The 24475-nt window shown below is 40.6% G+C and overlaps 1 protein-coding gene across 2 annotated transcripts in view; it reads left to right on the top strand.

Moving 5' to 3' along the window:
- The window catches only part of CLYBL (citramalyl-CoA lyase), a 511709-nt gene that overhangs the window by 408242 nt on the left and 78992 nt on the right, over positions 1 to 24475 (top strand). For both annotated transcript variants that reach the window (XR_011026162.1, XM_068267998.1), the window contains exon 7: positions 2662 to 2786. Coding sequence is in view for 1 of the 2 variants with exons in the window: in XM_068267998.1 (XP_068124099.1) it covers positions 2662 to 2786 (125 nt within the window). In the remaining variant the exon portion in view is untranslated. The remainder of the gene's footprint in view (positions 1 to 2661; positions 2787 to 24475) is intronic.

Genomic DNA, 24475 nt, shown 5'->3' with positions numbered 1-24475 from the left:
TAGTTGGGCCTTTGTGAAGTGAAAGTAGAAGCCATTCCTCTAGAGGGCCCCGTTATTTATTAAGCTATATTACCGTGGCAACAGCCTTACACGGCCTGATATTTAAATACATGCCGATTGCTGTAGTGTCATCGCACAAATGCGTAGTAACGCCGAAACTCGTAATGGTGCTAACAGCAAGATGACAATAGGGTTTTTCCCTGGCAGGTCTTTTCACCAAGCTGAGTATTCCACTGTAACAACCACGCTGCTGGCCACAGCTTGTCAGAGTAAGGACAGGAAGTGTCGCCCTAGGGGACATCTATGCTACATGCCTTTGATATAAGGATATCATGTAAGTGCAACAATTTTATACAATTTTCCATTAAAAGTTTGAATGCACGATAGAGTGCTCCTTTTCTTAGTACAGGTTTTCCTTAGCTGACTGACAGCCTTTGGAGCAGCACTATTGATTTTCATTGAGGATTAATTATCCAGACTATTTGGACTATAGCTGCGGTGCATGACTTTCTGATTGTACCGTCACCCTCCCAGAGCAGAGTACCCATGTTTCATGTTAGAGATGATGTCACACAGAAATGACACTTCCAATGTAACCATTAAGTGCCGCTGCATCATTATTTAGCTCTGGTCAGGTTCCAGCGTGTGTGTCCATAGTTTGCAGCCACACTGCTACGTAGGAAGGCAGTGACCCACTACATGGTCACTTTAATCCTCCCATACAAAACTATAATGCTCTTTTTATGAAACTTTACCACTAATTTGTCATGATTACTCTTGTTAAAATCCCTGCTGTAAATAAAACAGAAAGTAGTGAGAAGTTATTAAAGTTTTATTTTGAGGCTCTCGCTAAACAACACAGCTGCTACCAAGTCACATTTCACTGTTTATGGTAACAGATGCTGAGCTTCACACAGGCACACCTTGCTTTGTTACAGCTAAAAACTCTTGTATGAAGAGTTGGCATTATGCTTTGTAATCCCTTCATAGCTGACAAATTGACCTAGAATGATATGTCAAGTGGTGCTGGATACCTGAGCAGACAATACAAGGTTTGAGCTTAAAGAGATTACAAAGCTTTCATGAAGTGTCACATTTCACCTACCACCTTTACATGGTATGTTTCCTAAAGAGAGATTTGAGTGAACTTTGCTTATGTTTTGCTGAATCACCTTCACATCAGGCGTAGTTCAATGGCAAAACTGGCGGGGGAAAAAACACATACCTCTGTGGAAACCTTATGTTGTAGTGTAAGGATACTTTCAAAGATGAGGTAATGAACAGATTTTATTTATCAATCGGCAACCAACAACATGCTTAAAAAAAATACAGACCTATCAAAACAATCTTTCCTTTTCTATCTTTCATTCTTCTTGTTTTCTTTCTCTTTCTCTTTTTGTCTTTCTCTCTCTTTGTAATATATATCCCATAATAATCTTTGAATCACTTTTTAGGTATATATATATAAACACACACACACACACACACGCACACACGCACACACATATATATTATTTTTAAATAAGTGATTAAAAGATCATAAAGGGAAACCTAATTCTATCATGTGCTTACGGTTATCTCTCACCACCAAGTAAAATCCTTTGCATTTGAAGATGTGCTTTTGTGATGAAATGACTGTAACAACTATAACAGAATTAGATATACATGAATTATAATCACTTCCCTGAATCAAGAGATACTGGTTGAAACAGGACTACGGTAAATTAAATAAAGAGACTAAGCAACATTAAAAAATATTGGGATGGTCTCAACTTGTAGTGAATCCGTTATTGGTTTTGTAGTGGTTTTGGGCAACTAGTTAAAATATGTCAAATTGGAGCTAAGAACACTTATAATTTAGTAATCTTCTTATATCAGTACTGAGTGCATTTTAACAGTGTGAGACTTTGTTGCTTATAAAGTGATTTTGTATATTTAAATCTTTAAAGCTTTGCATATAAATAATGCTGTAGAAGGTTAATATCTGGGGTCAAGTCAGTATTTGGTATGTTTGAAGTATGGTCATACAAGCCTTTGGTTAAAATAAAATGAAACCCATAATAAAGTATTAAGAAAAGTATTACGGATGTGTCCTTTATGCCATTGTGCAGCATTTAATGCACCGTGAACATGATAATTTTAAATCTTTTTCACAGAATCATTGCTTGTAATGGTGAGAAAAGGAGCCTTGTATCATTTGACTACATGTTGTGTTTTCATTACTTTGTGTGTTTTTTTTAATAGGAACAAATAATGTTTTTTTCCTCTTGCAGGCTTCACATTTAACCTGTTTAATAGCACAGTGTCCCTCTGCTCTTAACAGAGTTTATTCCAGCCTCAGCCCTTTTTGCTAGCTAGACAATAAAGTAAAAAATGGGTCTCCTTTTTGTTTGCTTTAAAACAGAACTGATTATTTGTATTCTTTTAAAGCGCTCTGAATTGAGTCAAGGCTGCATTTATCCTTCCATGCCTCCTGAGCACAAGGAAAGGATTCATGCTGCTCTGGAGTGCCAGGGATAAAAAAAGAACGCTATTACAGTAATTATTTGTTATTATTTAATGTCTAGTCCGGGAGGCATTCTCCATCTTTGAATGTTTGACACATTTTGCGTGAACATCTGTTGTTGATTCATGTTTCTGGTGTTATTAATCTTCTTGTAGGTAAGCAGGTGATTCACCCAAGCCAGATTCCTATTGTCCAGGAGCAGTTTACTCCGAGTGCTGACAAAATAAAATGGGCCCACGAATTGATTTCTGCTTTTCAAGAGCACCAAAGATTAGGAAAGGTAAAAAAATAAAACAGTCCAATGTGTCATCGTCTTTAGTTGCTATATGTGATTATAATGATGTACAATAAGGTTTTGGGTTTTTTATTTGCGTACCATAAGATGATTTTTTTAAACAGTATTTATTTATGAAAAATATTGCTGTTCTAATTCTCTTGCACCATTTTTTATCCTTTATTTTTTTCTTTTGTCTAAATTTGCCTGTGTGGTCTCCTTGGTGCTTATCTCTTATTCTTCTTTACTTCCTTTCATTTTTTTCTTTATTTTTTTCTCTCTTGGAACCTTTCCATATTTCCTTAGTAAACACAAAGGACAGTTTTCTATTTCAGGCTTAGCTAGAGAGAACTGCCAAATGTAGCAAACTTATTCAACTACTCAACTTGTAAAACAGATATCAAAAGTGATTGAAGAAAGGAACATTTAAGGTGGTTAAGTAGTATTATTCCTCTGTTATGCCAGGTCAGGATTTGATACTGTATAATTCTTTTTAACTGTAGTGGTAAAAAAAAAATAACTCGATGTGGAATATCAGTTTAGAAGTTGAAGATCAGGACATATACAAGGAAGCAAATTAACACCGGAAAATGGTTGTTGCTAATTTAGTGCATCATTGAGCCTCACGTTTTCTGCACTGTGGGTTTCTGCTATGTAAATATTGCAGTGGTGAACACAATCTGTCGCGACTTTGTGCCAGTAACACTTAAATTAGGAGTCGCCTGAAGGAAGGTTTTATGCCAGTTTTAGCATTGTCTGCTAATTATGTCTTGGTTTATTTGAAATAATCCCGTTCGCTTCCCTCTACAAAAACATGGAAAATGCCATATCCTTCTTAAAAACACTATGTGCTTCATGGTGTACTTTACCGCATACCTTAAATCGTTAAACAGAAATTGCTGTGAAATGTGTATCATCATGCTGTGTATAATAATTAGTTGCATATGGGGTCTGATTTGCAAAGTGTATATTCAAAAGACTATCTAGCTATGCTAGGTAACAGTTTTTTTTTTTTCACAAAGCTTAAATGCATTTTTTTTTTGTATTTTACAATTTTCTGCCATTTCAGAAGAATCACAATTTAAACTACATGTATAATTTCCTCTTGCACAATACATCAACTCTTTGCGTCCGCAGTTGTGGGCTGCTATAAAAATAAGAATACATTTCAGAACGCACTCCAGCTAAGCTACCTGAGTGCATGCCTAAGACTGAAAGAAGACATCAATCATGGTAGTATATTGAGCACACATAGTCTGAAAGAAGAGCTGCTATGCAGGGGAAGCACTTGGGGGGGCAGAAGGTGCTTTTGTTAGGAGTACATGACAATTATGAATGATGTATAGTACAGAATAATGCCAAAATCCCACTATAGCTAATGTCTGCATGAACGTACAGCTTGTGGATCTTCTTCGAGTCTTTGACTGCCTCTCATTTAAGCAAATTGATCTTCTATGCCATTGAATATATAAAGTCAAGACTGTATGGTGACTAGAAAGTATGTCCATTACTATTTCTAAAGCTATCTCATTTACCTACATGTTGTACCACTTTTATATACTATCAAGGTGAAATGTAGAAGTTTTCATTAGTCATTGATTCACTAAAGGTGCCGTAGACATATTTATTCTAGTGCAAGGAACAACCTGATGGGTCTTAGTATTCCTTATAATTAATGAGAACATTGTATTATTTGTTTGCCAGTACATCCCCACCCAATGATAGAAACCAAAGTTCCACCAGGAACTCTCATTTCCATCCATATCCCAAAAACATGCTGGAAAGTTAATTGGCTTCCCCTAAGAAACTGACCCTAGGCTATGGCAAAGGAAGAGCAGGGTACACACATAGTACACACATGGTCAGAGTAACTTACTGCACTACCCATGACTTTTGAGAACTACAAGGGAAAAGCACCAAACAAATGTTAGCTCAATATATGGCAAATCTTCTGTAATGTCAACTTATGCACCAGGTTTACTATGTATAATTTACCTATGAATAATAATCTCCATTTTAATACCTGTAGAGGTGCTGATAGATCTTTTCCAAACTATGCATGTAAATGTTGTGGTTTATTTGGGGTTACAAATTACCTGGTGTGTGCATAGCCTTACCATGTGCTGTGCAAACATTAGAGGAGCTCTTGGCTTACCAGACTAATTGCTGCCACATTTTTCCAAATGGCAGCCTGGGATATGAAGATAATAAAATTACTTGTGTTAATATTGAATTAGTTTGAATTCAAAACACTATACTTATCAAATTCATGATTTGAATGAAATATACGCATCTTTCTCTTGAAAAAATATGCAATGATATTTTACTAAGTGTCTAAATATCACTCACTTTAAACTGTATCTTATGTTTGAAAAGTACCATATTTCACTTGATTTGTGGCAAGTTCTGAAGTAACTGAAGCTACAAATCACCAGAATGTTCTGAATGTAACTGAAGCTGCAAATCTTTGCATTGCAAATCATTTTTGATTGACTGAATTGACAGAACCGTTTCCACTTTAATATTTTTATATGCCCAGTGGACCTTACAGATACATATAATAATGTTTTTGTAGCATTTTCTCAGAATTCCATGCCTTAGAACTTTTTTGTGTTTTCAATATTTTTAATGAGTTTTGTGCAGAAAAAATAAGCACACTTAGAGTTACAGGGGCGTATGCATACATGTTACTTTATAGCAAGTAAAAGTAAAATAGTGAATATTGTTAAGCAGCACAGTTACACATTCATTGTCATAAAAAATGAGCATGTTGGAAAAACTTTAAACAAGGACTTGAATATTTACCAAAGTAAGCTCCCCTATTTGCCAGTAGAATCCAGCATCCATTCATGCTTTTCACCACTTGTGGATGAGTGAAATACACATTCCCATCAACAAGAGTTTGTTTTTAGCATTTTCAACTCTTTTGACAAGTTGTTAACTGTCATAACGTATATAATGCGTATTTTACACTGGTATGTAAAAAAGAAAATCAGTAATACACACAACATAAAAGACAGGGTACACTAAGAACAGCATTTGTGCTTGCTAAAGTGCAAGGGCTTTGTGTAGCATTTTTGGCTGCATTTTTGCAACACTATTTGCAGGCACTGTACCTGTGATTGTATGGTGCTTGTGATTTGCATTTTTTTTAATGTGCTTTGAATAAAGTTTTATGTACATGCCGGGTCACTTCGTGTACATTTGCTCCGACTTCCAGAGTGTAGTCCTGCCTCCTTGCGCAAAAAAAGGTCATCAATGCTTCTCTATCTCTAGGTAGAGAAGTGATTACTTTTTATGCAAAGAGGCGGGACTATGCACGATAAGCTGATGTACAGGAAACTAAGAGGCCTGGAAGGTAAACAAAATTTTATTCAAAACACAAAATCGCTGCAAAACAACTTTTGAACAGTGATTCAAAAGCAATTTTACAGCACTCCTATACTGTACATTGTAATGCAATCACATGCTTTTGCAGGGGCATATCTGGGTAATATAGAGCCTATGGAAACTCTGAAATTGCGCCTGCCCCCCCCCCCCCCCTTAAAAACAACATCCTTTCTCACAAACATTGTTATGGTTGCCTGTGTTTTTTGGCTCCGGATGTTGCTGAAGTTACTTTCTTGGAAATATATCTTCCTATTCCCTCTCTGCCCTCTTTTCTAACACTTAGCTAAGTGGGCCCTGCATGCATAAGAAGCCTTGTTCCCCAAATAACAGAATTAATCTGATCTGTGGTCTGAGTGATGGGAGGCATGGGGGCACAGGAAAGGGACAGGCATGGGGCACAGCACAGGTGCAGGCATGGGGGCACAGCTCAGGTGCAGGCATGGGGGCACAGCTCAGGGAAGACATTGGGGCACAACCCAGGGGCAGGCATTGGGGCACAGCATGAGGCAGACATGGCGGCGCAGCACAGAGGCAGGATTGGCGCCCACAATGCTGTGGCACCCATGGCACGAGCCATGCCTGCACCCCTCTAGATACGCCTCTGTGCTTTTGGCATGTAAGTGCAATGGTTTTTATACATATTAAAGGGAAAATGTTTTGCACTATCAGAGGTTTTTAATTCAAGGTCATTTTGAAAGAAGCCTTACTGATGTGGAGAGTTTATAAGATTGATGTAGATTGGAGGTCAACTTATTGACACTACCTGTGAATCGACTAAGAGGCAACCTATTAATATTGGCATTGATCACATAGGTTGCGGGTGACCTGTGTATATCTCCAAAGTGCTGATTGGCCTGTGTAGTCTTTAAATCCGGTGAGTCCCGTGTGATTGGGTGTGGTGGAGGCTTTCTGTCAAGTGATTACTAGTGGTGTCAGCCCAAAGCATATTGAATGAACTTTGACTTTATTATAGCAGTGAGCACACCTGTATGAACTGACTTATTTGCCAGTGTGCACTGATAAATGCTTTATAGAATAAATAGGTTTACAACTGGTACATTTCCTCATAGGGTAACTTTCAAGGTTTCAAAGAAATCCAGGAACGGCAGTGGCACAGTCCGACTGCCAGAACACTGTGCACACAAGTAGAGAGACTAGCCAGCATCGTTACATAGGTTTTTAACAGGAAATGCTTTTGAAAAGAATAAAGAAAACCTTAAAGGGAACCTGAATCGAGAGGTATATGGAGGCTACCATATTAATTTCCTAGTTACATAGTTACATAGTTATTTTGGTTGAAAAAAGACATATGTCCATCGAGTTCAACCAGTACAAAGTACAACTCCAGCCTGCTCCCTCACATATCCCTGTTGATCCAGAGGAAGGAGAAAAAACCCTTACAAGGCATGGTCCAATTAGCCCCTAAAGGGAAAAATTCCTTCCCGACTCCAGATGGCAATCAGATAAAATCCCTGGATCAACATCATTAGGCATTACCTAGTAATTGTAGCCATGGATGTCTTTCAACGCAAGGAAAGCATCTAAGCCCCCTTTAAATGCAGGTATAGAGTTTGCCATAACGACTTCCTGTGGCAATGCATTCCACATCTTAATCACTCTTACTGTAAAGAACCCTTTCCTAAATAAATGGCTAAAACGTTTTTCCTCCATGCGCAGATCATGTCCTCTAGTCCTTTGAGAAGGCCTAGGGACAAAAAGCTCATCCGCCAAGCTGTTATATTGCCCTCTGATGTATTTATACATGTTAATTAGATCCCCTCTAAGGCGTCTTTTCTCTAGACTAAATAAACCCAGTTTATCTAACCTTTCTTGATAAGTGAGACCTTCCATCCCACGTATCAATTTTGTTGCTCGTCTCTGCACCTGCTCTAAAACTGCAATATCTTTTTTGTAATGTGGTGCCCAGAACTGAATTCCATATTCCAGATGTGGCCTTACTAGAGTGTTAAACAGGGGCAATATTATGCTAGCATCTCAAGTTTTTATTTCCCTTTTAATGCATCCCAAAATTTTGTTAGCTTTAGCTGCAGCTGCTTGGCATTGAGTACGATTATTTAACTTGTTGTCAATGAGTACTCCTAAGTCCTTCTCCAAGTTTGATGTCCCCAACTGTATCCCATTTATTTTGTATGGTGCTAGACCATTAGTACGTCCAAAATGCATGACTTTACATTTGTCAACATTGAATTTCATCTGCCATGTATGTGCCCATATAGCCATCCTATCCAGATCATGTTGCAATATGACACTATCTTCCTGAGAGTTGATGATTCTGCATAATTTTGTATCATCTGCAAAAATAGCAACATTGCTCACTACTGCATCTACTAGGTCATTAATAAATAAATTGAAGAGCACTGGACCCAGAACAGACCCCTGTGGGACCCCACTGCTAACAGTCTCCCATTTTGAGTACGATCCATTGACCACAACTCTTTGTTTTCTGTCCATTAGCCAGTTCCCTATCCATGAACACAGACTCTTCCCCAGTCCTTGCATCCTCAACTTTTGCACCAGACTTTTGTGGGGAACAGTGTCGAAGGCCTTTGCAAAGTCCAAGTATATCACATCTACATCATTCCCAATATCCATATTAGCATTCACTACCTCATAAAAGCTGAGCATGTTAGTCAAACAGGACCTTAGTAAACCCATGTTGATGCTGAGAAATAAGATTATTTTCTACTATGAAGTCATGTATAGTATCCCTTAGTAACCCCTCAAATAGTTTGCATACAACTGATGTTAAGCTTACAGGTCTATAATTTCCTGGATCAGATTTTTTGCCCTTCTTAAATAATGGGAAAACGTGGGCTGTACGCCAATCCACTGGGACTCTGCCAGTTGCAAGAGAGTCACAAAAGATAAGATAAAGGGGTTTATCTATAACTGAACTTAATTCCCTTAGGACCCGAGGATGCATGCCATCCGGGCCAGGTGCCTTGTCTATTTTTAATTTATTTAGTCTTGCCTTCACTTCTTCCTGCGTTAAGTATTTAATACTACAGTTAGAAGATTGAGACTCTTCCGCAGTTTGCAACAGTGCTGTTTCTTTTGTGAAGAAAGAAGCAAAGAAAGCATTTAATAACTCTGCCTTACCTTGGTCATCAACCATTGAGTTCCCACCCTCATCCTTTAGGAGTCCTATACAGTCAACCTTTCTTTTTTTAGAGTTAATGTACTTGTAAAACTTTTTTGGGTTAGACTTGATATCCTTAGCGATTTGTTTTTCAGCTTCAATCTTTGCCTGCCTAATTTCTTTTTTACAATTTTTATTGCACTCCTTATAATTGCTTAGTGCAGCCTCGGTCCCCTCCTGTTTTAAGACATTATAGGCATTATTTTTCCTCTTCATTTTATCTTTAACCTTTCTATTCATCCATAGAGGCCTTTTTTTTATTCCTAGACATTTTGTTTCCATATGGGATATACATACTACAATATTGATTGAGTATAAGTTTAAAAGCTTGCCATTTCCCTTCAGTGTCTTCCCCTTGTAGTACATTATCCCAGTTCACCAAACTTAGTGCCTGCCTAATTTGATTGAACTTTGCTTTTCTAAAATTCATAGTTTTAGTGGTCCCGCTGCCCCGTGGCCTATCAGTCACCAGATCAAACGTTATCATGTTGTGATCACTATTTCCCAAATGTTCTTGAACCTGCACATTTGATACATTATCTGGTCTATTAGAAATGATCAGATCCAGTAACGCATTCCCCCAAGTTGGTTCAGTTACCATTTGAGTCATGTAATTGTCCTGTAGTGCTGCCAGAAATCTGCTGCTTTTACCAGAATGGGTAGCCTCAATACTCCAGTCAATGTCTGGAAAGTTGAAGTCGCCCATAATTATGACCTCATTTTTACTTGCAGCTTTTTCAATCTGCTGTAGTAATCGCAGTTCTGCAGCTTCATTAATAAGAGGTGGCCTGTAGTATACCCCAATAAGCAATTGGCAACTTTTATTTCCACCATAAATATTTACCCAAATGGACTCCACATTTTCACAATCTTCCTCCATCTCATCATTGAGGACAGCTGTAAGAGAATTCTTAACAAAGAGACAAACATTACTTCTCCAGCTTGTTTCCCCCATACCTTTAGATTGTAAACTCACAAGGGCAGGGCTCTCTCACCCTTTTGCATCTTGGAATTTGTTATTCATTTCATAGCTTGCACTGTGTTATACATTTTATTCATCATGTTACATCTGTCATTGCAGTCGCCAGTTCTGTATGTTGTACCAGTGTCCATATTTGATTTATATCATTGGCTGTGTCGTTATGTACCCCTTTTTGTTTTCCTACTTTGTGCAGCGCCACAGAATATGTTGGCACTTTATAAATCAATAATAATAATAAACATTACCAGTTGCCTGGCAGTACTACTGATCTCTTTAGGTGCAGTCATGTCTGAATCACCCACTAAAACAAGCATACAGCTAATCTTGTCAGATTTTTTGTCAGTGACATCTGATCTACATGTTTCTTCAAAGTCTATGGCTATAAGTGTTTTAGGCAGAAGATCAGCAGGACAGCCAGGTGATTTGCATGGTTTAAAATGAAATAAATATGGCAACTTCCATCTCCCTCTCACTTTAGGTTTCCTTTAGGAATTCCCCCATAACGTGTAGAACTAATCCAAATCCTGTCAGAAATACTTAAATAAATAGACTCAGAGCCATCAGATCAATAATACCTACTGTATGTGACAGTTACATAGGAAAATAGGTAATTTAGAGTGCATTTCACTTTTGGGCTGGGTGTTCTTTACCACTTATACTGGGGGAAACTTGCTACCTATACTGGGGACACCTTACCACCTATACTGGGGACCCCTTCCTATCTATGCTGGGAGCACCTTACTACCTATACCGGAGCATTTATATTAGGCTACCTATATTGGCGGCACATCTGGCCACCAATCCTAGGGAAGGAGCTTATACTTATGGGACATCTGGCCACCTATACTGGGAGTGGGATCGGTACCTACATCTACCTATATAGTGGTGGCTCCTCCCACATCATGTTATGGCCACGGCCACCTTTTGCCTTCAGAAGGAGGGGCACAAATGATGGGCTGCTTAGGGCCACAAAAACATTAGCTGCACCCCTGCTTTTCACAATGCTGTATATGGTGTGTTAACTAATTTATTTATCATCTACCAAGTCCTACACAGAAAAGTTACACAAAATTGAATTTGTGTAAAACAAAATTGCAGAAAACAAACGGTTTTGAATGCTCTTCAGAATAAAACACACAGTACATACTAGATATTTTTTTAGATGTCTTAGAAAACTGTGTGATAAAAGAGCCCTCATTTTGAAAGTAATGTGGATTCATTCACAAAGAACATGTCTCAGCTGACTGAATGCCGGATATTGAACCTGTGCATTAAACAGTCGAGACATACATGCCATTCTGAAATTAAAAACAAATAGGAAAACCGACTTTGTATGCAATGTGTCGAAAAAAAAATGAACATAAACGCTTTGGCAACTATGCCAAACAATAAAAACATTAGGAATATTGATCTGAGAAGTAAATCAAGAGAAAAGATACTGTCACGTAAAGGAAAATCTATTGCACTTGTAATTCTCCAGGACTATGGCATTGTGACCAGAGAAGTGAGGTTGTTGTAAATGCTGGGATGGCATGCACTTTTAGACAAACACAGTGATTAACCTAAATTGATTTTTCTCCAATGTCAGCTTAAAGGTGACCTGAAGAGAATGTCATTAAGCTGTCGTAACTTGCTAATAGCAGGAACTTTAGTTTAACGCCTTTCTTTCTTGTAAAGCCACAATTGCACACCCTGCCCCCATGTATTCCCACAATGTTAGTGTTGCTCAGTGTTGCTCATCTTTGTTGCTGCCTCCTGTTGGCAACTTATGTCTGTTTAACACTGTTGCCATATTTGTCCCCATATTTGTGGATAATTGAGTCTGTTTTCTACAGTGATTGTTCATAACTTTTGTGTCCCAAAACAACTATACAATTTTGGGGGTACATGTTGTTTTAAGTATCCAGGTTTCTACATTTACAATAAAACTCACTTAGTGCGCTCTAAGATAAGAATGCTTCAAAGCTGCTCATTAGTAGTTTTACCTCTGTGTGAGCATAGATCAAAATTCAAGACACGTAGAGGCGCTAAAATGTTTTAATAAATGCCATATGGTATGCACTACAATAAAATCAGTTTTAAAATTTCTAACATGCCACTCATACAATTGGCACTCATCTATGGATTTCCCCTTTCAATACCTGACTATTTAAAGTCATTCTTAGTTCATGGGACTAAGTGCATCTATGCAAACTTAAAACTCCGTAGGGAACTGAGGTATAGTTCAAATACAGTCACCCTTTTCCTTAATGTTTAATCCAATGCAGACTGTCACAGCTGTGGTACACAACACCAGTTCAATTGCACTGAAAAAGGCTAATCAGAGGGTAGGATTTCACTTTGAGTATTGAAAAAGGTGTCCAGGGCTTTGGCTCTAATACTCACCACCCCCGATGTGGTTGCTCTGCAGTGTGGGTATTCCATGTGGGCGCAGTTCCATGAGCCGTCTGCCAATTACTTTGAGTAGTTGGAAACACAGTTTGTGCACCGATCATATAGCATCTCTACAGGCTAAGTGCCCAGTCCCAGAGACCGCTCACTGTCACCTTGGTGCACCACTATTTAATGCTTTTGGCACATTCATGTATTGCGGCAGCTCCGGGTATGTGTCATCGAATTTGTCAAGTCATCAGCAGTACATTACTCAGCTTCATCAGCTTGCTCTTTAACCACTTAATGACAAGCAGACTTATAAAAAAAAGTCCTGCTAGAGCCTTTTAATGGCTCCAGGAGAATCAAACAGCGCTGCTGCCGCTGTGCGCATGCACGCTCCCGAACCATAGAAAAAAATACACCTTTATTTCAAAGTAATATATTGCCACCATACTTTGTACTAGGTACATAATTAAAATCTTGTGATAACCAGGACAAATAGGCAGATAAAATGTGTGGGTTTTATATACAGTAGCAGTGTTTATATTAAAACTATAGGAGATGAAATTGGAGAAAGTGTATTTTTTTTATATTTTTTCCTTGTTTTTGCCTTTAAAATGCATAGAAAATAAAGTAATTACTGAAAACAAATATTAACCCCAAAAAGCCTAATTGGTGATATAGATCATTTCATTGTGATTAGTAGTGATTAAGCTATTTGCAAATGAAAGGCATGAGCACTGAAAAGTGAAAACTGCTCTTGCCCATTAGGGTAAAATAGCATCATGAATTACTTGAATGTGGTATTAAAAAAAAAGAATGAGAAAAAGCAAAAGCAAAGGAAAGTGGAAGAAAGGGTAAGCATAATTATAGGTCATTTTGCCCTACAATCATGAAAATAAAAGTTAGCGGGTTGGAAATGGAGTGTGTAGCCGTGTGTGTGCCTTGTCTACTGTATTAATACTTATTTCCTTGTTTTCTTTTCTTTTTGAGTGATTTAATGGGGAACAGTTAAATCAGATATGCCAGTCTAGTCTTTGTGTTTCCAATCATTGCTCTCTTATTTGGTTCCATATTCACTTCTTTATTGGTAACTAGGTAATCAATCGTTTAAAGTTAAAAAAAAAAATGGCATGGCATTAAACCAGTCCTCAAATTGATAAGAGGTTTGTTTTTACATATTCTATTATTTTAACTTTTCTTGCCACCAGTGTACCAATGTTTATCATCTTTCTCTATGTTCTACTTTTGTCTTATTAAATATTCCAAATAAGTCTAACATATTGTTAATGGTCATGTCTGGATTCATTTCCAGCACAGATGATTAGTCTGGTCATTTTAAGCACAGTCAAAGAATTTACTATCTGTCATGAAATACTATGGCCCATATGCAATTAACCACCCTGGCGTTCTATTTCCCCAGGATTTCCGTGCACAAATTGGTACAATTAATTGTCATAACCTTTTTCCTGTAACTTACCAAAACGAGTCAAGCAAGAGTTTAGTATACAATATGAGTATAATAAAAGCGTCAAACACAAATTCTTGTCAAAAATAAAATAAAATGTATTAATGACAAACAGAAATAGCTTTAAATCAATGCAGTAATAAATAATAAGTAATACAAATAAATAGATGCAGTAATATCCTGAAAATAAAGGCAGAAATAAATGGAGGCAGAAAAATAAATGCATGGTATATCTCAAAATACCTCCTTCGTATGATATATTTTGAAACAAGGTATAGCACAAAGTGCAACGTCACAGTCCAGACAATAAGTGCGTGTCTCCTTGCGCACTTTTTTACCTTCAGGGCCTTTTTTGGCGCAGCAGACCGCACACCTTTTTATAGGTTGAAGCTTTTGTGCGGGGGCAAAAATTCAGGAAAGTGCCGTCCAGTCAGTCTCTCTGGATTTACAACATATGAGGCTCTGCGCCCCACTCTACTGGACTCCGGTGGGGGGTGCTTCAGGTAAATGTTTTCGCACAACTGCCAAATGAAGTCATGGTATGCAACAGGCCTTTCATTGTTTTGTTTGAACAGGACATAGGCATTCCACATGCACTGTTCCAGGAGGTGCCTAAAAAATGTTTTATAGTATTTGTTTTGCTGCTTTTGGACAGCCGGGTAAAAGGTCATGACAGCATCAGCCCTGTCCACACCTCCCATGGCGTGGTTGTAGTCCACTATAGCTTGTGGCTTGTCCACCTCCCTGCTACCTCTGTGGTGTGCACGGTAGCAGCATTGTGTACGGTGCTGAGCATGCACACGTCCCGCTTGTCCTTCCACCGCAGGGCCATAATTTTCCCCTTCTGCCAGGCAACAATTTCTCCCTTTTTCAAATGCCTGGCAGAAAAGGCTGGTGGAAGTTGGCGCCGGTTGGGTCTTATTGTTCCGTATGAATCCATCTTGTGCTGGATCAGGTAGTCACAAAGTTCAGGGGAGGTATAAAAGTTGTCCGTCGTAAGACAGTACCCCTTACCCAGCAACGGCTCGATGAGAGTGAGCCAACCCATACTCACAGAACTGGGGACCAAACTTCGTGCCTTTGCCCGTGTACATGATAGAGTTCCAGATGTACCCGGACTTGGCCTCACAAAGCATGAAGGACTTGATCCCAAAGCGGGCCCTTTTTGATGCGATGAACTGCACCCAGCTGAGTCTCGCTTCTGCCCAGGTACCCCAGTGAAAGGGAACCTGGGTGGTGGAGCTTGGTCCAGGCTCTCCAGCTCATGTGTGCACAACTGGCTCCTCGATGTCACTGTCACTTGTGGCATCGGTTTCTGATGACAGATCCCCAGGAACGTCACTGTGGGTAGATTCCTCCGCCACAGACTCGAAATTACTGCCGCTATCCTCAAAGACGTCCATCAGCTCCTGGTCACATAGACGCCTCCGGGAGGACGAAGCCATGACTCCAAACAAGATACGGGGTCAGCGGCAAAAAAAACCCAAAAAACAGCAAAAGCAATCACACAGAAATTACAGCGTCTTTAGAAAGACTAGCAAAACTGTAACACTGTATGAAGCAAGGGCAGGAAAATCACTCGAAGCACAGCAATCACCAAAAGTAGCTGACAAGCAGACTAGCAATGGGACACCAGTGACTCTGAAAGAGGAAGAATGTGTAACAGCCCACCCTTTTTATACTGTGATCAGGTGTATTTACTAAACAACTTTGAATCAGTGTATCATGATTGGTGTTACTTTGTAATTGTGTAATGAGTCACTTTATGATGTAATTCATGCGCCGGACAGCAGGGGGCGCATGATATACATCACAGGAGGAAGCTGGGCATCGCCATCTTGCAAATGCGGAAATCCTCCGCACGGAGAGACACAGGGAGCCCGGGAGGGGAGACCACACAGCCCGCAGAGCCAGCACAGACATCGGGATGCAGCGGACGTGCCGCCGATTGCAGAGGTAAGCCCCTGCAACTACATGACGAGCTCAGCTCGTCATTACCACTATTTACATTGGTGGTATGGACGCGCTCAGCTCGTCCATACCGCCAGGCTGGTTAACTTTTTCTCCTGAGTTTTCTCCTTGGAGATAAATTTTCATCTTCTATTTAGAATTATTTTTTAGCACTTTGTAACTGAAAAACTGCCAAAAAAGTAGACGAACAAGTACTATCAAAATTATTTAGAATACTTTCTTGCTTAGTTCTTGCATAGTTTAAAAGGCATTTTATTGACAAGTTTGAAAATATCACCTTGGAGATGAAGCTAGTTGCATATGGGTGATTTTCGGTTGTAGATCTTGGTATGTCCGATTACAAAGAGCCAGATATTTTTGCATATCGTGGACTTCATATCTTCATCAAATGTACCATGTACTTTTGTAATTTTATTGAGGTAGCTTTCAAGTTTGTTTTGTCCAAGCACACTTGTGCGTAATGGTTCTTTTTGGGATCTAGTGTTGTTCCAGGATCTATATTATTCTGCCGAGATTCCAGGAGGTAAGTCAGGGTTACATGCCAGAGTACTAATTGGTATAGGATCTTTATTTGACATGAATGATTTCATTAGAATTAATATGGAATCTGGGTTTGCTTTTATTAGAGGATGTGTGCAGTCCTGTATTAAAGTCTTTGTAACTGAGTACCCTAATTCCAAGAGAGTGCCAGTTTCTTTTTCACAGTTGTCATTTTAATCACGGCCCATATTTTATTATCTGTGTCTCTCTGCCAATAAAGTACGCTAGATAAAAGTGTACTGAGGTAGTAATAGTACAAATTTGCTTAAAGAACTCCTCTTTGATTTTTTTTGTATGAGTCCCTGGGTTTTATCCTCACCAAATCTAAATCTGAAAAATTATATTACTCTCCTTAACCACTTGAGGACCTAGCCTTTACCCCCCCCCCCCCCTTAAGGACCAGCGCTGTTTTTTCAGATCTGTGCTGGATGGGCTCTACAGCCCCCAGCACAGATCAAATGACAGGCAGAGCGACCAGATCGCCCCCCTTTTTTCCCCACTAGGGGGATGATGTGCTGGGGGGGTCTGATCGCTCCTGCATGCTGTGGGTGGTGGGGGGGGAACCTCAAAGCCCCCTCCACCGCAAGATTCCCCCTCTCCCTCTTCTCCCTCCCTGCCTGAGAGATCGGAGGCTGCACAGGAACGGATCTGTCCTGTGCAGCCTCTAACAGGCTCCCCGCTGTCATGTGACAGCGATCCCCGGTAATGTTGGGTGAACAGTGTTCGCCACTGTTCGGGTTCTGCAGAACATCACCCTGTTGGGGTGATGTTCGAGTTCGGTCGAACACCTGATGGTGTTCGGCCTTTTTTTTTTAACAATTCAATTTTATTGTTTTTAGTAAACATAAGCATTACACACAAGAATACAGAAACAGTGATCAACCAGGGTCCTGGTAACATAGGAACAAGGTCTCCTTATACGTGACAATGCATACATATACTCAAACATATTAAGCAAGTCATTTTTGGAATACAAGAAACAGGATATCATGTACATGAAATTATATATACATATATGCTTGGTTGGAGGTCATATCCATAAGGATTCTTATCTTTAAGTATATAAGAGAGTCACATTAGATGAGCAGCAGCAGTGCTGGCTAGGTAATAGATCCCTGTGTTGATCTTAGAAGAAAAAGCAGGGATAGAAAAGGTGAAGAAAGGAAGGAAGGTATGGAAAAGAGAAGAGAGAAGTAAAAGATTGCCCAGTGTCTCCGACACCCAGTCTGTTCATGCATCACTCATGACCATACAGTATCACAAAACATCTTAGAATCTTGTGGGAGGGTAAGTGGGGTTAAAGTCAATCTTCAGGACCAGTAGGAAGGGTGTCTACCTTGTTGTACCATGGGGCCCAGATTTTATCAAATCGTTTGGGGCAGTTCCTGCTCTTATAAGTTAAACGGTATAGAGGTAAAGTTTTATTGATAGTTCTTTTCCAAAAGTTAAAAGATGGTGGTTTATCTGATTTCCATGTTCTCAATATCTCTTTACGAGCATAAAAGCATAAGATTTTGACGAGGTATTGGGCATGTTTATTTGTAGGCGTGCCATCTAGGAGGCTCAGCAGAGCTAGCCTAGGAGAGAACGGCAAATGCATATCTAGGATTTCTTTAATTAGCGAGATGATCTGTTGCCAGAATTTATTTACCTTGGGGCAATCCCAGAACATATGGAAAAAGGATCCTTGGTTAACTATACACCGTGGGCAGTTGGGGCTATTTATGTTAGAGATTCTACTCATGCGGAGGGGTGTTAGGTACGTTCTATGGAGAAACTTGAACTGAATGAGCCGTTCTTTTGCTGAGATAGGTAGTTTAACAAATTCTTCCAAAATCTCCTGCCAGTCCGCATCATCCAGCCCTGCAATATCTTCGTTCCAACGGGATTTACATCTAGTTAGACTATGAGTGTTGGCATTCATGAGCGTGAAGTATATTACTGACAATGGTTTGTCCAATTCCGCTACCATTAATGTTTTCTCAAGCTCAGGGGACACTAAAATTGGGGGGATATGTGCGAATTGCGCATTGTATGCATGGCGTAATTGCAAGTATCTAAAGTACATCTTGTTGGGGAGGTTATATTTGGATTTCAGGGTATTAAAGGAGAGAAGACCATCGTTGTTGGTTATGTGGTGAATTGCTTTAATATCGTATCGGGCCCAAAGGGCTGGGTCTGGTATCTGTGAGAAGTGAGGAAGCAATGAGTTTCCCCATAAGGGGGTAAATGGCGACATTTTATCATTGTCGCTAGTAAATTTAACCATGTCTTTCCAGACTTTAACCGTAGTAGCCATAGGAATAGTACATCTGTCATCAGATCTAGTACCCCGGAACGGCAGCAACGTTGTGTTCGGCCTTTTTAGTTCGGGTTCGCTAGAACTACTCAATGCCCGCCGAACAGGGCCAAACAGGGCCCCTGTTCGGCCGAACAGGGCCCTGTTCGCCCGAATACGGCCCCCCTATGGGGTCGCAGGCATAAGGGGGGAGCATGCCCCGATCGCGGGGGGGGGGGGTCGGAAATTCCCCCCACCCCCTCCGCTAGCGCTCCCCCCTCTGCCGGCTTCCCCATAAAAAAAGTTTGTTGAAAGTTAATAGTACCGGTGGCTGGCTCAGTGCAGTGACTGGCTGGCAATGGTGTGAGTGAGGAGGAGGAGTCCGACTAGGACGCGTTGAGGCCGGGCAGCGGGCGGTTCAGCGGTAGTACCCTTGTGGTACTTCCGCCCTTTCTCTGACCTCACGTCCTCTACGTGATGACGCATACGAGGGGGGCCGTATTGCGGCATGTTCGGGTCCCCATTGACTTCCATTGAGTTCGGGGTTCGGGCCGAACATGCCGAACATCTGGCCCATGTTCGGCCTGTTCGGCCCGAACCCGAACATCCAGGTGTTCGCCCAACACTAATCCCCGGCCGCTGATTGGCCGGGGATCGCTGATCTACTACAACGCTGCTACTGTAGCAGCGTTATAAAAATTTAAACAAAGCGGATTATTTCTGATTGTGTTTACATTTAGCCTGCGAGCTGCAATCGGCAGCCCGGAGGCTATTCACGGAGCCCCCCGCCGTGAAATGACAGGAAACAGCCGCTCGCGCGAGCGGCTGTTTCCTGATCAATTAGCCTGCATGCGTCGCTGGTCCTGCAGCTACCACTTTGCCGACGCGCGTTATGAGTGTGCGGTCGGCAAGTGGTTAAACTATTTTTTATTTTTTGGTTGGTGATGCTATAGGGCCAGGTTGTATACAAAATAGTCATTTTGATTATCTCCACCCGTCTAATCATATTACCACATAGCTTATTGCAACAGGTCTGCAAGTGATATTTGGTGTTGGTAATGTGTTTTTTTATCATTAACCTTTTATATTTCTTCTAAATTACTGCATAGGTTAATCCCAAAATATGCAATAAACTTTGTTGATTTAAAATCTCACAGTTTTGTTGTTGATTTATGGTCCTCTTTACAGCCCAAGTTTAACACTAAAGATTTTTTTTTTATCATTACTTATAAAATTGGAGTTCTAAATCTTGAGAAGATTTTTTTAATGGGTTGCATATGGATCTGGCTGGATGTCTTAATGTTCGAAGCAGGTCATCAGCGTAACCTAGAGTTTTAAGGTTTATGTCTGCTATTTCCAAACTTTAAATTTCGCTATCATTTTGTATTCGACCATATCATTTTGTATTAAACTCCATCACATAAGGTTCCAAAGTCTCAAACAAAATGTAAGTCTTGGGCCAACTTGTGTATTAAGAATTAACATTTACTGAACAGTCGCAAACAAAGTGGCGTAACTATAGTGACAGTGGGGGGCTTCTCTTCCTGCCTGTTGCAGAGTAGCGCAGTTGAGCAATTAAATATTTACCTGCTTTGGGTCTCTTCTGATCTTCTCAACAGCCACACACTCTATGCTGCATACCTCTGCCTCCTAAAGCATGTCATGTGATTGGAAACTGCAGGTATGAAAAGCACAAAGCGTGCCACTGCTGGGGAGAATAGTAGAAACCCAACGCATTGCTGGAGCAGGTAAATATTACATTGCTCCACTATGCTACTCTGCAGTGTGGAGAGAAAGGGTGTTGGGTAGGAGAGGGTAGTTTTACCAGCGACATGAGGGGATTTGGATCACATAAATGGGCCCCATGCTAATTTCGCTGGGGAGTCCTGTGGGTTGTTGCTGAACCCCGCCTCAAATTGACAATGTTTCACCCGGAAACACTGTCACCGGTGCGGTCTTCTGGGTGGCAAGGCAGTGTAATGTTCTTTCACTGCTTACAGTAATGCACTTTTATAGTTTTTGAGGGCCACACAAAATGACAAGGAGGGCTGCATTCGGCTTGCAAGCCTTGAGTTTGAGACCTGTGTGTTAGACAAATAAGTGAATCTGCTGCCAGATTGATTAGTGCCGTTGACAGCGGACAATGCCTTTTTAAGGCAAAGCTATTTGGGCTAGTTCACAGTGCACAGTTGCATTGCAGAATATTTCTGCATGTCAACTCTATGCCCATATAATTCTGTAGGCCTGTTCACAGTACTGATCGCGTTTTTTATCGGATTGCGTTATTCTAACTCGCTGCATGCAGGCTTTCTATTAAAATCTTTGTCCAGTCTCCATTGCAGTTCATTCTCATTATAATGCGTGTGTTATGCAATAGACCACCTTGAATCCAGTCTTAGAAATTCACACATTTACAGAGGCTGTTTGTCCTTGCAATTGTTTGCAATTGGTTGTTTATTAATTTCAGAAATGTGTTTTTGATATCTTCTTGCATTAAAGCATCTTTTAAAATCTATCCAGATCCATTTTCTGCTCTGTTCATCATTAATTCTGAGTTTAAACTGTAAGTTTGAAAGCTGCATGATCTGAGTAGGTGAAACTATTAATTTTGACTCTCTTAATGTCTTTAATTTAGTTTTGTAGCATTACACACAGGTAAATTATGCATTATGCTTGATATTTTTGTGAGAAGTGTGTGTAGTTGTTATTGTTTTAAGATCATCCATATATTTATATGTTTTGTATCAGGATAATACAATTCATTGGCTAACTAAAAAGAATAAAAGTAAGCGAGCTTTCCGCTGTAAAGCCTTCATTGGGCTTCACATTTATTAGCCAATAAATGGTGTCATCCTGATACAAAACTTCTTGCTTTTACTGATGGCTAACACGGTACAATACCCTACTGCTTATTTTTATAAGAAATTTTATTTTTGGTGCTTGAGTTGTCTCTAGCCATGCCCAATGTAAAGTTAAAGTTACCGTTTATGTATAATTAGCCCATTTTGTTTGGCCTTTATTTGGGGAAAATATATTTACAAGGATGAGAAAAAGAGAGAACACCAAGAGCCCAATATAGTGTAGTATGTACTGGTAATGTATAATTGGAAGAGTAATAATATTAATTTAATACTCACAAACCAGGGTTACCAAGTAGGCAACCACTGTCAAAGCAGGTGGGGAGATTGTCCTGACCCCATTAAGGATTAAAAAGTCGCTCTCTGTAGTAGAAGGAAGGGTACAACCCTCCACCAAGGGTGGACTTGATGTAGATAATAGGATAACAGAGGCGCCAACAGGATAAAAACACTAAAAGAACTTAAAAACCCATCTTGGTAATAGAGGAGGCAGTGGTGGACTCACCTCCTCCAAGCAGAACACATGACTGTGGATTTTCAGTCAAAACAATTTTATTGGATACTCCAAATAAAGTGCAACGTGTTTCGCGGGATACAAACCCGCTTCATCAGGCAACAACAGATAGGAGTAAACAGCATCTGCCAGTATCATCAACACTGAGCGCCTCTATTTTGCCTGTCCGAAGGGAGATGAAGGAGAAGCAGCAGCCTGAACAGACACAGATCCCTTAGGACCCCGTTGTGCTCTGTAGGCTGACTCATAAGCACCTGAGTGAAATATACACATTTTCCTTCAACACTGGGAAACAGGCGCTTTTGAGTCAGCCTGCAGAGGAAAGAGGATAGCGGGTCCTTTAGGGCTGTGTGTGTAACTCGTGCTGTCCCGGGATACTGCTGATCCCTGAGATGTGTGTGATTCCTGTGCTGCGATTCCTGGTGTCTGAGACTTGGTGAGTCCAGGTTTTTTTCCCCCATTGTCCTCCTATTTCACTACTCTCCGTGTGGCTGTCTATCCTCCCTCCAGCCCCCCTTGTGGCTGTCTCTGTCCCCCTGGTGTGACTGTCTCTCTCTCTCTGTGTCCCCCCCCCCCTGGTGTGGCTGTCTCTCTCTCCCCCCCTTATGTGGCTGTCTCTCTCTCTCTCCCCCTTATGTGGCTTTCTCTCTCTCTCCTCCCTTATGTGGCTGACTCTCTCTCTCTCCCCCCTTATGTGTCTCTCTCTCCCCCCAATGTGTCTCTCTCTCTCTCCCCCCTTATGTAGCTGTCTCTCTCCCCCCCCCCATGTGGCTGTCTCTCTCTCTCTCTCCCCCCCCCCCCTTATGTGGCTGTCTCTCTCTCCCCCTTATGTGTCTCTATCTCCCCCCTTATGTGGCTCTCTCTCTCCCCCCTTATGTGTCTCTCTCTCTCCCCCTTTATGTGGCTCTCTCTCTCCCCCCTTTATGAGGCTCTCTCTCTCTCTCCACAAACCCCCCCCCCACCCCGATGTGGCTGTCTCTCTCTATCCAACCTAGTGTGGCTGTCTCTCTGTCTATGTCCCCCCTGGTGTGGCTGTCTCTCTTTCTGTCCTCCCTGGTGTGGCTGTCTCTCTTTCTGTCCTTCCTGGTGTGGCTGTCTCTTATTTTCTGGTGAAAAGCTGCACTCATTGCGTTTATTTTCTGGCCAAATGCTGCACTCGTTGCGTTTATTTTCTGGTGAAAAGCTGCACTCATTGCGTTTATTTTCTGGTGAAATGCTGCACTCATTGCGTTTATTTTCTGGTGAAATGCTGCACTCATTGCGTTTATTTTCTGGTGAAATGCTGCACTCATTGCGTTTATTTTCTGGTGAAAAGCTGCACTCATTGCATTTATTTACTGGTGAAAAGCTGCACTCATTGCGTTTTTCTGGTCAAATGCTGCACTCATTGCGTTTATTTTCTGGTGAAAAGCTGCACTCATTGCGTTTATTTTCTGGTGAAAAGCTACACTGACTGGGTTTATTTTCTGGTGAAAAGCTGCACTCATTTCGTTTATTTTCTGGTGAAATTCTGCACTCATTGCGTTTATTTTCTGGTCAAATGCTGCATTCATTGCATTTATTTTCTGGTCAAATGCTGCACTCATTGCATTTATTTTCTGGTCAAATGCTGCACTCATTGCATTTATTTTCTGGTTAAAAGCTGCACTCATTGCGTTTATGTTCTGCTGAAATGTTGCCCACATTGCGTTATTGTCTGCTGAAAATTTTCAGAGAAAATCACATTTTCCACTGCTCGAGGAACCAATTCTGGTGGTTTCTAGTACACCACCCTAAAAATTTTGAAACATTTGTCTTTGAGAGCAGAGGTTTTCTAATTGCAGTTCTTCTGTGGAATCCAGATTAGTGCAGCTCCCTACTAACAGTTTTTGTGGAAACTGGGTTCTGTATGTGTTCATTCAGCTCTGCAGTGATTTTAGGAGCCATGGTCTTGCAAGCTTTTCTAACAATTCGATTAAGAGTCTGACGGTCTCTCTCAGACAACTTCGACTTTCGGCCACAACTGTGCTTTGCTGAGGATGTTTTTCCTTCTCTTTCAAAGGCAGTCATTACTTTTGAGACAGTACCTCTTGAAATGCCAAGGATTCGAGCAGTTTCTTTTTTAGTAACACCTCTTTGAAAGTCTGAGAGATCTGCCATTTTTATAAATTATAACCAACTT

Source organism: Hyperolius riggenbachi, chromosome 2, assembly GCF_040937935.1.
Source record: "Hyperolius riggenbachi isolate aHypRig1 chromosome 2, aHypRig1.pri, whole genome shotgun sequence".
Classification (NCBI taxonomy): domain Eukaryota; kingdom Metazoa; phylum Chordata; class Amphibia; order Anura; family Hyperoliidae; genus Hyperolius; species Hyperolius riggenbachi.
This window is presented reverse-complemented; position numbering and strand designations above follow the sequence as displayed.